The 17,885-nt window shown below is 32.5% G+C and overlaps 1 protein-coding gene across 1 annotated transcript in view; it reads right to left on the reverse strand.

Moving 5' to 3' along the window:
- Positions 1-1,722: 1,722 nt before the first annotated feature.
- LOC125062312 (dipeptidase 1-like) overlaps positions 1,723-17,885 on the reverse strand; it is a 93,846-nt gene continuing 77,683 nt past the window's right edge. The window contains exons 10-12 of the mRNA XM_047668138.1: positions 11,653-11,728; positions 9,303-9,441; positions 1,723-5,089 (exon numbers count right to left, since the gene is read on the reverse strand). Of these exons, the coding sequence (XP_047524094.1) occupies positions 4,982-5,089; positions 9,303-9,441; positions 11,653-11,728 (323 nt within the window). The 3' untranslated portion in view covers positions 1,723-4,981. The remainder of the gene's footprint in view (positions 5,090-9,302; positions 9,442-11,652; positions 11,729-17,885) is intronic.

A 17,885-nucleotide genomic window follows, 5' to 3' on the forward strand; every position in this document is an offset into this window, starting at 1 on the left:
CAATATGAATAAATATATTTGACAACATTCTATTGTGGCATATTTTAATCAGACAATAATATGCCACCTTTATATGATCATAGTTTTAAATTTTCATATATATTTTAAAGTTCGGTTCGTTCATTTCCACAAACGTAATATCAAGATGGCTTGGTAAAAATAAAACAATAAAGTGGTATACATCAATCGTGTTTATTAGTTATATTTGTGGGATAATAAAACAGTTTAGAAAAATATTGTATGGAGCGTACAGGAATCAACACTAGGCCTCATACACGCCATACAAATTTTAACACAAACGCATATAATAAAGCTCATAGTCGGAAAATTTTATAAGAATCAATTTGTGTTCGCGTAAATTCCAACTGTACATTGTTCTTTCTAAATACCCAATTAGCTCTGTGTCTTATTTATTCCATTGTTGTTTTACACTGCTTAGACCAATTATAATAAGCTTTTGTCCAATAAGTTAAGGGCCTTTGAGAATATTGTAATATTTAAAATTATGTGCGAGCATAAAACCAGTTTAACAATTCTTTTTTGCATAATAATAGCATAATTATATAAATAAACGCTGTTAGTTTTTCAAATATACTACGCACGGTATGAAACTTTAAATAGTGTTTTGAAATTAAAAGGTATTGCATATAGTTTCTTTTGTTTTTTTATTGATAAAAGCTAGTCTAATTTTTAATGAGACAAACACTTGTACGCAAACATGATGTACTCGAAGAGTAAATACAAATATTAAACAAAACAATTAAAATTACAAAAACTAAACGAAAACCGATTTTAAAGTGCCAGGGGAGCAACTATCAAGACGTTAATCAGAATGTTCAATCTGGACATCGGTGAGCTTTGACCAAAACTCGTCTTCGGAAAGACAAATGGCATGATGGAATAGAATGGATGGCCTGGCGTATTTAGAGGGTATACGAAATTTAAATTTTGATAAAAAATCCAGGCTTTGTTAAATTTAGAACGCGATTATATTATTAGATTTTTTAATCGAAAGCTGTCTCTAAAATGCAAACTATAAACTAATTAATATACACTGAATGACATCATCATTTTAGTTAGATTTAGCGCAAGTAAAAAAGGGGAATTTTATTTATGATGTAATTTTAAGTCAAGCTCAGTAATTTTGACCCAGAAAAGATAATTTTAATTGGATGTAATCAACGTTAACAATTTATCAATAAACCAGGCCTGGATATTGATAAATTTAACACAATACTTGTCGTTCGGTTATTGCTTTTATCCAAAAAAATCATCTGGATTCTAGATTACGAGTGGGACGTTCAATTAAATGCCATAATCTACTAACGGTACAGTCGAAGTTCCAAATGGACTGCCACAAAAGTAAAAAACATACTGGATCCAACAATTTAGTTAGTTATCTTATGATTTATACGAAATACTGTCCCATTAATTCGAGTACTATCATCCTTTTAAGGATTATTAATATATATACATATGTTAAAGATTATATGCGTTTGTGTGATACAGTTTTACAAGAATAAATTAATAACAAAATAACAGCTACATTTGAGGTAATAAAATATCTAAAAGTTCAGTCGACAGAAATTTTATCAGATTTCTTGTTATATAATTGAAAAAAGAGTTACAAATCTATATCCATGAATATGAAACTCCAGGTTAAAAAAGTCTGTTTTAATGTTCGAAGTTTGGATATAATGATTATTATGTTTTTCTTATTAAATTAAGTTAATAATGACGATTTTCGTTGAAGAAAATGTAATCTATGCTCTTGGCACGAACAATAGACAAAAAGGAGTTCTTAATTTAATATGATTATTGATTAGTAATTGGAATTAAACGCTTCTCACGTCGAACTGAAACGTTCATGATAAATGCTGTGCTGAGAAAAACCTACGCGAGATGTGTGAAATTGAGGTTAAAGATTCATACATACATAAGATCTATATCTCTCTACTACATATATTAACCAGTGGCGTGATCCATGGAATTTGCTATATTTTAGTGTAATAAATGTTTCAGCTATATGGTGGAATTTCATATTAGTGAATATAGAAACATTTTGTCGACGATATTGATATTGAAAGTGGAATCTAAAAATAGATGAGAATTCCCATGGATAAGTCCAAACTAAATCAAAAAATATCAAACGGTTAGAGTACGACACTTACTACTATGTTATAATATATGTTTTACCACGAAGAGTATAAAGGATCACATTTATAGCGTCCGAAATGGCATTCTCTCAAATTTTATTTTTATTTACATATTATGAATTCATAAAACGTTTTTATAAAAGTATAAAAATTAAACAATTGCATTCTTAACATTGTTTAAAAATTGTTCGCTATCTAATCTCACCGATATAATAAATATATGCAAGGAGAGAGTTTCGTAATTAACAGAAGAAACTTAAGAGTATTTGCAATTAAATAGCTGTTCGCTTTTAACAAGAGAGAACTAAAGTAAACTATATTTACTTAACGAAGAAGGGCTTTTACTTACATTAGCAATTGCTTTGTATTCATTCAAGTTTTTGTAATTAACAAGTAGAATTTTCAAGGGTCCTCGGAACGCAAAATAATTCATTTTCAATCGGTATTATTCAAATTCAAATTTAACTTCATTATTAGGTGATTTCCCTTCTTCCGACGTTTTCACATGATTTTCACGTTACAATTTTAAAATACATTTGTTTGTGAAAAGCGAAAATTGCTTCGGAAAATTGTTGATACACCCTAGGGGAGATGTCATATTATTCGATATCCCATTTTCAGTTTCAACCTGTCTAATTGTAAATTTCACTCATCGATGAATCCATGATCTGTTTGTTCCGAGCTTTCAGTGTGATTATTGTATGTCCCAGGACGCATACATTTGACTATAGAGTCAAATTACCCTTCAATCGAGAAATAGATATTAATTATTCACAGAATATAAAACTAAAGAATTATTATTATTATAGATAATATTTTTAAAAATTTACTAAACTCTCTCTTATGCATATTAAAACCCTCCTTTAAACTCCTAGTAAAAAGTTACTTTGATTTCGAAAAGTCAAAAGTATTAATTTTTTTATATAATTCCTTATTTAAAAATATATTATTCTTACAACATTAGAGCTTGTTTCATGCATTTTGATCAATTATTTCGAAGCCATTTCCGGACATAAGATAGTGGGACACCACGGATATAATAGATCATTATCAACATATTAACCGGTTTAATAACATATAAGTTAATTAACACTTTAGTTGTATTTCTCATAAACAATCAATTGCCAATTTATTATTAATACAATTATAATAGAATGGCTTGTTTATGCATGTTGCATTCACAAACGTAAATCCCTCAAAATCATTATCGAATGTTCGTTTATTTCGCTGTCGGAACAAAACATTCTTTAACTACTTATAACATTGATATTTAGAACACCACTGTTCGGGTGAATACAATTTGAGAGAAAGAGACGAAACATTATTCCAGTTAAAATGGAGTAATATAACTGTTTTAAAAATAAAGAGGCATATCAATCACTAGCTTAGTATGTCAAGTCTAGGTCCTTCAAAACATTGTCGTGATCTTTTTAAGGCCATATTTTTATTATAATGAAATTATATTTTTTTGTATGAAGTATTATATCCATGTTAGAGGGGTATGTTATAGACTTCAGAAAGGATAGGAAGTAAGTCACAGCGAGGTTCTATCATGCACTACTACATCGATTACATCTATTAATTATAGTTTAATTACTAGTTAAAACTTATCAAAATTATATTTCAAGTGGCTCCAAAGATATTTAAAATTAAATAGCCACGAATAAGTAGCAGCGTTGTCAATTAATCGCACCTATATTGTATGATGAAATTTAAGAATAGGTGTACAATCATACTGAGCAAATACTTTAATTAAAAAGTATAATAATTAGTTGTTTAATTAGGCGGTCCTCGCTTTATTCAGCGATTGCGAAAACGCTGCTTGACAATAATACCAAGTCATTATTCTATGACCCAAATAATCTATAAGTACTAAATATTTTTAAAGACAAATTCAGTGTAAATAGAAATAATACAAAAACGAAAACCGTTTTATCTAGGTTCCGTGATTTTTACAAATCTATCTCTATCTGGGCGATACTGTCCGTTGGTATGCGTAAAGTTGTTGTACAAAGCAACCATATCTGAATGATTTTATTCAAACATGACAGTTAAGGATGAAAATTAAACATGTTTTTTATTTCTTAAATTTAATTTTACAGAATTTCTTAATAAGCTGTGGTACTGTATATAATTCTGATGGATGCTCAGTCGTGTGGTTGACAGTAGTTCTTACTTGTACAATACAATTAATATTGCTTTTATGGTATATCGGCTGAAGTTAAATAATTTATCTGGAATATGATATATATTCATATGAAGATCATTGCTGTACCATTCTTTATTGGTTTAATGACAAAAAATATTTTAGATTTAAATCCATTTATTTACTGTCTGTGACTATAGTTATTTTATGAGTTCACTGAGTGCCATTCACGTTCGAAAATCGCAATCTTGTAGGATATGGTAGTGCGATCGGCTTATGCCTTGTAAAACCAGAGAAATATCTCTCAAAAATCATATAAACTACGGACAAATACCCACAGCTTTATATGTTGATGTAATTCTCCGGTCCTATAAACCTGTAATTGTCGAAATGCCGCTACGTTTTCGCTGAACGCTTAACAATATAATACGCGAGTGCCCAACTTGCTCTGCCAATGTTAGGTTGAATTTAATATTAAACCCAACGTAAGTAATTGGATGTAACTCAAACTTTGTGGAGCTTTAACGTAATTTAACAAAAGAAATCAAAAAATTTAAACGAAACTTCACTGCTACCGGGCTAATATTTTAATACGAAGGTTTAAAATATGAAGGGAACCTTTGTGTATGCATATATTGTGTGTTAATATCGAGGTGTATACAGTATAAACGTAGGCCGTTTAAACGAAGTCCTGGAAGAAAGCGTTGCTGGTACAATTTCCGTTGTCGGTGGGTGAATCTGGATGTTCCTCGGGTTCTACGCCGCTAGTTCGCATGTCATCTCGTACCTAAAAAAATCAATAACTGTTGTTAAATGTATTTTTAAAATAATTGTAGTCTGTGTAATCCAATTAGCCGCATACGGAAGGTTCCCAGGATCCACTATAGATATCCCTAATGGCTAGGTTCGGTCGGCTCCTACACCCGCCTTTTACAATCATTAGTAATAAAGAAAGTTCTCTTATTATGTATATTGTTGAATGTTTTTGTTGTTTTCAATACGTGTGAGTATTGAATATAGTCAAGTAGTGGGTCCGCGAAAAAAGGGTTTTTAAAAACTTAAAGTTAAAATGAATACAACCGGTCCGATTTGAGGTCCGTTTAATACTGTATATTACAAGCGTTCTATTATATTTATATCCTATTCTTACAGGCCTACGTGACCGTTCTGCTGATACATTGTTCTCACGCTCTACTAGGAAACGTTACTTAGTAAGAACTTAAGAGTGGTTCGTAGAATCATGTAACAGCATTTCGGCTAATGAAATATAAAGGATCTTTGTACTACTATGTTGCAATGGTTTTGTTTATATAAAATAGAATTATGGTGATGACACACGGGGTTATATAACTATATTTTTTAACTCTGGCCTTGCTGATAACAATAATAGGTAAAAGTTTAATAATAAATATATTCGTATATTTTTGTCATGATAACCTATTGAAGCGTCAACTGATTGGAAAATGGAGAATTTAATTGGAATTTTGGTGATCGTGCTTTAATGGGCCTTAATTTGCATGATTTTCGTATTTTCAATATTGCTTACAACGTCGAAAAATTTACATGATACTTTGGTGTAAGTTATAATTGAAATTTAACTACATGAAATACTAGCGGACCCGACAGACGTCCTGTAAACTCATCTTAAATACAAAGTTTTAAACTTTAACAAAAACAAACAAGAAATATCTAATTGTAAATAATCTCATCAAAATCGGTCCACCCATTTAATGCATTACGGCTTTGTCGGGAAGATTCGATCGTCTTGTTCCCGGCATTGTTAATGATAATATCGGCACGATAAGCTAATAGAAACTCGAAACACACCAACATCAAAACTTCTAATTTTCAAATTGTAATCATATTTCACCATAAATAACATTACTGTCAGTTGACTGATACATTTTAAGATTTTCTGTTTGTTGCGTTTTGTTAGACCACGTTTTATGACCAAGTCATGTCCCACGTAAACAGGATATATATATATCTCCGTCTCGTGGTTCTAAGCTACCTTCCTACCAATTTTCAGCCAAATAGGTTTAGTCGTTCTCGAGTTGTAAATAGTGTAACTAACAGGACTTTTTTTTTTCATATAGATATAAATGTAATGTAATGTAATCCAATGTCAAAAAAGGCTTAAACGGTCAGTAAATTATAAAATGGGACAGGAATGTTCAAACGAAAGTTCCATATCGATACCATATATTAGCCATATATCACAAGTTAGATATTGATGGCTGACATTTCGCAAATTGGGCTATAATTGACAGCGTGCTAAAGGGATCATGCGAGTTGTCCAAATACTAGTGACTATTGAGTGAGAGATCGTTAAATTAACAACGTGGAAGCTTTAATTAAGCACCAACGACTAGTCGGAAATATCCCTAAAAGTTATGACCGCTTATTTTAAGTGGCTTTCAACACAAGAGTTTTACTAGATTACACGTTAACATTTTTGGTTAAAAGTTTCATTAACAACAAAATAGTGACACTAACATAGTTTTTTTTTTTTAGTGGAAAACCAAATCTTGTTTAACCATCTACCATATTGTGGACCTACATTATTCGTAAACGTTAAAAAAATTCAATGCAATTTCATTGTCTGACGTAGTCTGAATGCTTATAATCGTTTCAATGAGTACATGTGAAGTGTTGGCAATTTAAAAAAAAAAATGATGAATTATTTAAAATCGATTTACACCAAACAATTTTTTTTTATTAAATTTAAAAATGTAAAAACCTAATAACGAGTTCTGTTCTCGCTAAAATTCACTAAACAAGGGCTATAATTTGATGAAAACTTAATGTCTCGGCGGCTTATTGAGTCGTCAACTCAAATTCAAACTCAAAATAACTTTATTCATATAGATAAACAAGTACTCTCATGAACGTCACAAAAGAAGTTAAATTAATTGTAAATTTACATTTACTGCCAGTTCGCAAGTTTAGGTCGTAGAGCGGGCAAGAAGAACTGGCAAGAAGAGCGGGCAACAAGAAACTGTCCGGAGGACTTGGCATCTGTATCCAGAGACCATGTTCGGGAATAAAAGGAAATACAACACCAAGACATGACCGCTAAGGAATAAAGTATTTCTTTCTGATGAAGCTAGAATCTCTTTGTGTAGGACTGACGCCGGCGAGTGCTGTAAAGATCATGGGTACGTTTTGCAGAAGTGTGTTTCAGAAAAATCACTTCTTACGGCGGCTAATTCGCCGTAGCGTACGGAGTTAGTTTTCGTAGAAAATGGAACATTAAATGCCGGTACCTACCGGAAGTCCTAATTCCACATGCACCACCCGCATTGACGGCTCTAAAAGAACATTTCATTTTTATGGACTACAATTTTCGCCCCCACTGTTTTGGCGACGTGGAATATGCATGATTGCATGCATTGAGATCCGTCATTTACATTGGCCAGCTCAAAATCCTGACCTTAATCCATGTGAGCATGTCTAGGATGTTCTAAAGAGACGAGCGAGCAAAGTGACAGGGAGTCATTGCAGAAGAGCGGAAATGTATTCTCAAAACGTTATTAAAAACATCGTGGAAATGATATTCTGGTTTCAGTGATTTTGGCAAAAGCACACTCATTTTTAGGTTTTTACATAACTTTGTAATTTAAAAAAAAATTACAAAAATCCTCTTGTCTTTATTGCCGACCACTTTTATTATTTGGCCGTGTATGTTTTAAAAAATTCATCTAACATTAATGAAAAATTGCCAGAATTCACTTCACGTATTAATTGATGCATACAGACTACGTCGAACAATCAACTGAAATCGACATTACAAAGTATATTTCCTTAGGTGCCCGTTTTTTTGTAAGAGTTTATATAAAATATGGAAAGTATACATTTTTGGTAAAGGGTATTGACAATTTAAACAAATATGACAAAGGGTGTCAGTGATAATAGAGTCAGTAATTGTCCTACAACCTACACTATATTGGCGGTTAAAAAGAGTGGTGAAGAGTTTATTGCCAGGTCTTTTCGTCCGTTCTACGCCCTTGATTTGAGAACTGGCAGTTAATGTAACCAATTATTATTAGTATTAGAAGCATTTAATATGTTTATTGACGTTTATAAGTGTACATTGTGTAACCTAAATGAATAAATGATTTTGAATTTGAATTTGTCATAACTTATTTCTTAAAAGTGCATTTTACCATTTGTACGAGTATAAACTTATTTTTGACAATACACTCATTTAATCATAATATATTTGAAAGCGAATAAAAATAAACGCTTCAGTTTCCAGCTGCTATTAAAGAAACACCTGCGTTCAGTTTACTTCATCGACCAACTTTTCCGTAAATTTTCCAAGAATTTCCCTTTCTGTTCGGTTGCGAGAAAGCAATTTGTTTTAAACTGTTTGAACATTCATTGGCTTTTAATTATTCGATTTTTCACTCGATTTACGGTTTACAAAACACTACTAGTTATTGCTACGAATGTAGCGACCCTTGTTTATTGTAAAAACGTCTCGTAGCCAGTAGTTGTAGCGTATATTAATCCAGGATTCTATAATCCAAAATTCATTAGATAAAAGTTTTACATAACATTTACAACGCGTGTTAGAAATAAATATAAAAAGGTAAATGTAATCTTTAAAGGGTTTTTTTTGAAGTTATACTTCTTTAGGCGCGTTATGAAAAATTTATGAGTGTGAAATTTTACGATGCGCGCGCACCGTGACATAAAATTAACAGAATGAAGTTGCCCACGGAAGATGCTACGGCATTGGACATAATTTAAAACAACATTCGAATAATAATAGAATTTATGTTACACTTAATGTAAGAGAATAATAATGAATATTTATTTATTTAATTTTTCAAATGTAAACTGAACTTTATTGACTATAATGACTCCTTTTCCAGTCATTGATTATTTAATTGTAATTAATTATTAGCATGCAATCAAAAACTATTTTTAATAATGCCAAAGAAGTATAACTTCTTACGCGCGTACATAAGTACACGCACCCTTTTTTATTTTACCTTTTCAACTTGACGCATAACGCGTAGCATGTTTAAGCCTGCCAAGTTCTTCAACTCTTGCACAGTCCACTGTCCACTGCGTAGTAGTTCAGCAAATAGTTGAGGATATCTGGACACATCTTCCAAACCACGTGGTACCCTGTTTTAAGCAATAAATAGAAATGTATTTAATATCAGTTCATGGTTAATGTCCATATCGCAAATCTGTATTAATATTATAAAAGCGTTGTTTCGTTTCATTACGTGAACACACTTATCTTTAACGATCATTTCAAATTGAATACAACGTAACTATCGGGACTGAAACAGTGGATCATTATTAATAATTGGCATTTAAACTGAAGTATTTATTTTATAAATATATTTATTTTATAAAGCCCTGTTAACAAAATTACAGGCGTATTATCGACTTTATTGAAATCAATCAACCTTTTTGTTGACCCAGCAGGTCCTTAAATTACATTTAGGAATTTTTACCTGGATTTTGTAGGTTATAGAGATCACATTATTTTATCGCATTTATAGTATACTAGCTGACCTGGCTAACTTTGTTCCGCCCTACAACCTTATAATATCGTTGTTACTTTAATTTAACTTATTTTAGGATTTTATTAATGTTAAGTATTACATTAATACAACTCTTTTGCAAGTACAGAAATGTTTTATTGCTTGCCATTGCGAAAGAAGAATGGCAGTTTTACACATTAGGCATCTTCTCTCTAGCGTCAATATGGCGATACTGCATGTTAAGCACTTTCTGATATCCAACATCTTTTGATCAGGATTAAAGCATGGTTATGCATCTCCTCATTCACATCAAGATCGGAATTTCTTGAACTGACACGAATTCGACGTAAAATGATGCGTAGTTTTGTCAACAGATGGCACCATATGGTTTTTGCATTCGTAAAATTAATTAATTAATTTATTGTTATTCGATAACTTATCCGATATTTTATTTGCTTATTCTGCTATTCGGGACGGAAACAAATCCAACAAATCAAAAACCATGGCAATCGGTCCAGCCGTTCTCGAGTTATAAGTGTTGTAACAAACACGACTTTCTTTTATATATATTATATAATATATATATATATATATATATACTAGTTGATCCGGCAAACGTCATTTCGCCATGTATATCATTTATAATAAAAAAATAGGGGTTGATCGTAGAGGGGTGAAAGTTAGGGGTTGTATGTATTTTTTAATGCTGTATCATAAAAAAATAGAAATTAAAAATTTTGTCTAAAAAATAAAAATAAAAATTTAGGGGTGGACTACCCTTAACATCTGGCGGGCTGATTTGTGAATCTAAACCATTCCCAGATCCCCTTGAAGACACACAAAAAATTTCATCAAAATTGGTCCTGTCGTTTAGGAGGAGTTCAGTCACATACACACGCACACAAGAAATATATATATTAAGATAGTAAAGTATATTATGTGTATAAAGCAGCTGAAGTGACACAATTTCAAAAATAGAATTCAAGGCTATGACCCTTTTAAAGGATAAGTCCTCTAAATGTGAATATAGTCTGAAAAGAACTGGCCATAGACTAAAGAAACTGGCCTCAGGGCTTTGGCCCAGTTTATCAGAGAGTGGTTCTAGACTAGACCAATGAAAAACTTGCAAGATTATTCTTGGTTTTGCGGCAGCCTGTTGTGTTTGTATTTGTTTTTGCTATTCTATACGGAAAAATGATTTTTTCACAAAATGTTGCCTCAAACGAAACTTCATAAAGTAATTTGAGTTTTTGAAATAAAACTTGCTCGTACAGGGAATAAAACAGGAAAATAAGGTAACCCAAAAGGGCTGTTCGCCTACTTCCCATAAAAACCATGAATGCATGCAGAAATGTGATCCCTAGTAAGGTGGATTTGATTTAATAAATCCAGGAACAAACTAATGCGAAGGTAGAAAGAAACTTAAAAGATAAAAATAAACTGATAACGACCTCAGAAGCATTAATTATAAAACTTTACCGATTTATATTCTCAAAGTATTCGAACTTCAAAGTGTCTGGAGTTTTACCATCGATAGGATTTCAAAAGCTCATGAAACTTTTTAAAACAACAAGATACTCTTTCAACTGCGTAATTTAAATACTAGCTTTAATTCCGGATACTGCCTGTTCCATTAACCTGCGTGAATTTCATGAATTTGCCTAAAATCAATAATAACATATTTAGAGTTAGCCAGATAAATCTCAATTAATTCAGTAATTTGATAAAAAAATTAAATTTGTTGTGATTTACGCGTTTACTATCGACTCATTTGTATTGTTTATGATAAGATAGTGGAGAATGCGCAAAGTAATGTAGAACCATATTAGAAAGAATATTCTACCTGTTAACTCCATCAAAGTCACCACCAATGCCCACGTAATCAGCTCCGATCATTGTTTTAATGTAGTGGAAATGTTCTGTAAAGAAAATTCAAATGTAAAACACCCATAAATGTACAAAAAGATCTAAACAGTAGAAAATATGTTTAGCTTTTAAAAAGTTAACTAAAAAATACTGTAGCGGTTTAGAGTAGAATCATCATCACATCAATATTACCAAACTATAAGTAGCGTAGTAAGTTTAGTTTAAGGCGGGCCCATACATCTACAATAATTTTGCACAGTATTTTTATTGTGCAATAATAGTGAGGGCCAGCGGTGAATCCAAAAAAAACCATAATGTATTTAAATTACTTTAATAAATTACTTTTACAATAATGATACTAAATATAACTATTAAATCGGCCCGAAATTAGGTGCACGACAAATAATCTATATTATAAACTTATCTAGTTGAGAATTAACCGGTCTGATGTGAGGTATCCGATCAAAGCTTCTGATCTCTATTGTCCATTTCCTTTTATAACGGTGTTGCGTAAGAGGGGTACAGGTATTGGTTATGCGGGGCAAAGGGAGTGCAATGGATATGTAACAACCCTCTTTGAATCCAAACGTTCAATAATATTTAGCAATAAGATTGACAAACCATTCATGTGGATATTTTCATGAGATAAACATGTCTGACAACGAAGTTATGGCTGCAGCCGCAGCAGATTTTGTTGAGAAAAGGAAAAAAAATTACAATATTGCGCAATACTAACCCTACACAGTACAAAAAATACATATAGCGCAATAAAATTTAAGCTCGCTCAAACTTCTGTTCAATCATTGCGCAATTTTTCAATATTATCCCTACACTGCTGATAATATTGTACAATCAACTATATTGTGCAATATTATTGTAGATGTATGGGCCGCCTAACGCTACGTTTAGATTTGTTGTATTGAAATATTAGGTAATATTTCTTTATGTAACTTTGGGTTATTACTTATGAGATTGACTTAATTTATATAGCATAGAAACTACTGGATTGATGGATATCAATACAAAGTTCACTAAATTAACGCAAATTTTTATTTGTTTCTAAGTAATTTATCACAAGAGCAGTGTTGGCATAGTGGCTTCAACGTGCGACTCTCATCCCAGTGGTCGTAGGTTCAATCCCCAGGTGCGCATTTAACATTCGCTCGAACGGTGAAGGAATATATCGTGAGGAAACCGACATGTCGTAGACCCAAAAAGTCGAGGACGTGCGTTAGGCACAGAAGGCTGATCACCTACTTGCCTATTAGATTAATCTGAGGCCTAGACCTAAAAAGGTTGTAGGGTCATTGATTTTTTTAATATATTACAAGCCTCGACATTTAGACTGTTTTCCAGCAGTTGACCTAGAGACCACTTTATACAAGATAATGGATGCCTTTGATGGAGGTCAAGCTCATGACAAAAGATTCCTTTCGTTACACGAAGGCCGGAACATGATATTTTGTACTAAGTAACAGCTTCACTTTCAAAAGTATTATCTGTGGATTTATCCCGATTTTAATCTGTTCGATATAACGCGTCAGCAACATAGACCCTTATGCAAATTTAAAAGGCTGTCCCTTTTTTGCAAATAAACTAGTTTTTCATACCGCTACTTCCTTTTCCTCTTAACCTCTTTATTTTGAATACCTTTTATAATTATCATATTGCCAGCCCCTGCTGTCGCGACTCATGTGATAAGGTACCTGTCTAAGTTGTACTCTGGCTGAATTCGCCAGACTGGCAAGTTTATTATTATGTAGAATGTAGATATATTAAACGTAAGTAGCCTTCATTGCCAAAAGAGTGCAAGTCGTTTTTCTCCTCACGCAGCGCTCAACGTCATCATACGGCACTCTCTTGTCTCCGTTCAAGTTCCAGCTATTTTGGAGCCAATCTAGAGCAATTTGGAACATCGATAGAAACAATGGCAAGCGGCCGGATGGCATGTCATTGATCCCTTGGAATATAAGACGGGCTTTGTATTGGATGGTACTTGTGTTGAGACGTTAGTCCCGTCTCACCTTCCTCGGACAAGCAAAAAAGCTGGGGCGGCCGCAGAGCAGGCGGAAAATAATAAACAGCTCATATATAAGTGACTTTCCTCCAACTTCCATTTTGTTCCCTTTGGAGTAGAGACTCTTGGGGTGGGGTTCAAGTGCACTATCGTTGACCTCAGAGATATTAGAAAAACATCGATATTGACATTGAAGTCAAGTCAAGTCAAAGTCAAAAATCATTTAATCATATAGATAACACAATGTACACTTATGAACGTCAAAAAAGAAATGTATATGAAATGTTTCTAACTTTACATTTAGTGCCAGATCTCAAATCAAGGGCGTAGAATGGAAGAGAAGAACTGGCAATAAACTCTCCGCCACTCTTTTTAATCGCCATGTTTTTTTACACAACGTTTATAAGGAACTGCAACCATTACACCATGTTCTACATGACATCTTAAGTAATTCATAATAATAAAATAATTCATATATTTATATTAATAATCGTCATCGAAAGCCCATCATCGATGTTCGATATTTATCGTAAACCGATTATTGCACTAATAATTGGAAAAGTAATAAAATACAGTAAATTGGTTCGAAATCAAATAAAGAAACAAAACAAATTAGTATATATTACGATATTTTTTATCAACTGACTGAATGAAAAGTAATTTTGATGAAGAAGAATCTTTTAATCTATTTCTTTGTTCATAAAGAGTAGTGAGGAAGAGTGAGAAGGAAAGAGCGAGCGAGACTACGAAGAACGAACGAAGGGAACGATCTGGGTTCAAAGAATGCATACGCGTTCAAAATTTTAATAAACCTGATTTATGGATGCGTTCATAGAAGACATAATTTGTAGGTTGCGTAGGTTGCATTGGTCGTGCTATGAGTTAACATCGATGTTCGATTCCGTTAAACATCGATGTTACGATATTTACCTCAGAGCCAGTGCTTTCCTCGCTCAAAATTGAAAAAGAGGAACGAAAGGTTATTGGCCAAGAAAATTGAAGTTATAACGTGACAGTTACGACGCTGACGGACGGTTCGGTCAGTTTCTTCTTACGATATTCTGTAATATGATCCAATTTATAGATTCAATATATGAAGAGTATGTGCAATTTTTAAAAATAAATAAAATGGCATATTAATAATCAGCAATATAGCGCGTTGGCCTAGTTGTTGCAACCGAATCCCCGTTGTTGTAGGCTCTGCACCAAAGTTCGAACTCTGGCTGTGCACCAATGGATTTTCTGTCGCATTGTAGTACGGCTTGAACGGAGAAGGAAAATACCAAACATCAAATGATCATACTAAAAAAATATGTCAAGATTTTAGATAAATTTGTGTAAAATAAATATCATACCGGTGGAATAATAAAAGGCAAAAATATAAGAGTCTTTCCTCCAACTTCGATTTAGTTCGCTTTGTAGTAGAGAAAGTTTAGGTGCACACTGCACAGGCGCTAATTACAGATTTAAGTTGACGCCTGATAAATTGTACCGATGACCGCCATAACGATTTCGAAACTGGTATTATATGTAAATTTATATTATTTAACAGTTCGGTGAATTTATTGGATGGTATATAATTAAGTAGTAACTATAAGCCTAGTTAAGATTAAATACTTAATATAAGTGATGTAAGTATTAATTGTAATATTTCATTTAAATAAATCATATTTTATTTTTAAATAATTCGCTGAATTACTAAAAAAAAGTGCGAGCGTAAAAAGTACACATGTCAATGAAACTTTGTAAATTAATTATTGAGTAATTAAGCTGCCCAAATCCCATAATTTAATTTTGCCAGTCTTTCTATATTAATGAATGATACTAAGGTTAATTAAAAACCTGAACTAAAATGAGTTGTTGTTATGTACTTATATAGAAATACCACCATAAATATGGTAAGGATTACCAAATAATATAACAAATTCATTATTTAAAGAAAACACTTTTTACCGGAATAAAGTTATGTATTGTTAAAATTAGATGCATGACAGTAGATGGCACACTAAGTCACACAATATACAGAAAGGCAACCCATACAGATAGGTACCTCAATGGTGAATCCCACCACCAACCTTCACAACTGCTTTCTGTCGGTAAATGTTTGTTTCAGAGAACCCAACGTCTTTGTGATGCTGCCCACCTCAAGGAGGAACTACAGCATGTCAAACAGGTGCTACACCGAAACAAGCTGTGCATCCCCTGGCTGCATCACAGGAACAAAAACAAGACACAAACAGTTCCCCGCCAGCCAGCCTACCTGACATATGTAAAGGGAGTTACAGATAGAATTATTGCAAGATACAGGTATATACAAACTGGATTGCGACTGTGGCCTGTCTTACATTGGGAAAACTAAACGCAATATGTCCAGCAGACTCAAGATCAGTAGTCTGTGAACACACACTAGATAGGCCTAATCATTACATACACTTTGACCAACCGAAAGTACTTGCGAAAGAAAAAAGATTCTTCCCAAGATTGGTACGCGAAGCCATTGAAATCAAAAACCACCCCAATTTCAATAGAGAAGACGGCCTAAAATTGTCAAACACTTGGGATCCAATAATATCCAAATTAAAATCTCAAGATAAACAATCCGCGAAAATATAGGACACCGTGAATCTTTCTGCCAAAACCCTCCATCTTTTAGTCGATATTAACTCCGGGGAAATAAATACAGATAATACAACTACACCTTTTGTTTTCAGTCACCGTGACCACGCACGCTGTAAAGCACGCGAAACGTCGTATTTTTTTTTAATTATGTAAAATAATTATAATTTTATAATAATACATAGCTTTAATCCGGTAAAAAAGTGTTTTCTTTAAATGTGTAAATGTTATGTTAATAAAAGACAATACTAAATTCATTATTATCATAATTGCTAACTTGTATCCACATTTTCAAAAATAGCCAACTTGGTCTTAGCTTGGTCTTGGTCTTAGTTCTGTGCCCTTATAAAAATACAAAACCAACAAAAAATTGTAATTTACTTAATAAAATAATAATGATATTGATATGTATTAAAAATACCATCGGTGTTCAAGTCTTAATCGCTCTCTCCCTTTTCTTCGACAAAAACGCTGCACATCTTCATGACGTTCCGTAAAAATGTTACCCTCATGCGCTTAAAGAAGCTTCACTTCAAAATGTAGTTTTCGTTTGTTATAAAGTTCATATCTTTATGATTACGGCGAATACAAAAAAGTTGAATTCTAGTAATCTACAACGTAAATTTTCCTGTCGTCACAAGAAAAAAATATTCATTGTTTAGAATAAAATGGAGGCTTAAAACTCTTACAAACATATTTTTAACAAAACACTTACAACTTTTTAGTAATGAATCTTTAGAATTACAATGTAATAATTAAAACCCAAATTAAATATAACACCTGAACGTTTGTAATTAAATGTTCCAGCGGTGCATGGATCCAATACCGCAAATCATTCTTGCAACCGTATTCCTTGTTTGAGTTATGATCTTGTAATTTGTGCTGGTATTCCGGATACATTGAACACTCATGCATGCATTATATTGCTCTGACATTTACCTGAACAATTGAATTGAAATAATTTCGCAGTAAGATTGAACTATCCTATAGGAATTAGGGACTTTTAATGTCCTACATTTTACAAAATGTAAAAATAGATGCAAACTGCTTACGTGTGTTACCGTGTGTGTAGGTCGCTTTAAGTTTTCAATGACTAGAAAAGTGAAGAAACGATTGCATAATTATTTTAAAACCTTAAATAGGAGTTTGGGGTGAATTATTTTAATTTATTATATACCGTATAGGTACTATTTCGAACATTTGATGGTATTGCAACAATAATTAATAATTTTTACGCGGTTTTTTATGATAAGATAAGCAAATTCGTTCGACATGTTATGGTATGGGAATAAAGAAATATTTTATTGTTACCTTATATTTTACTTCTACTTTTTTAAATCATATCAGTATAAAGGTACCACCGGTAGCGTCAAGTAATATGATGAGTTCAGGTTAGTTAATAATTCTGGAATTCTATAATGTAGGGACAGCATATCACAACGGATGGAACGTGGACTTGAGTTGTCCTAAACACAAATAGAGCAGAATAGAACCAGACTTTCTGCCGATATTAGTTAATAAGTATTTAAAATAGTAGTAATCCAATTTAGCCATCTTTCGATGTAGGTTTCTCTTTT

This window comes from Pieris napi, chromosome Z (genome assembly GCF_905475465.1).
Source record: "Pieris napi chromosome Z, ilPieNapi1.2, whole genome shotgun sequence".
Taxonomy (NCBI): Eukaryota; Metazoa; Arthropoda; class Insecta; order Lepidoptera; family Pieridae; genus Pieris; species Pieris napi.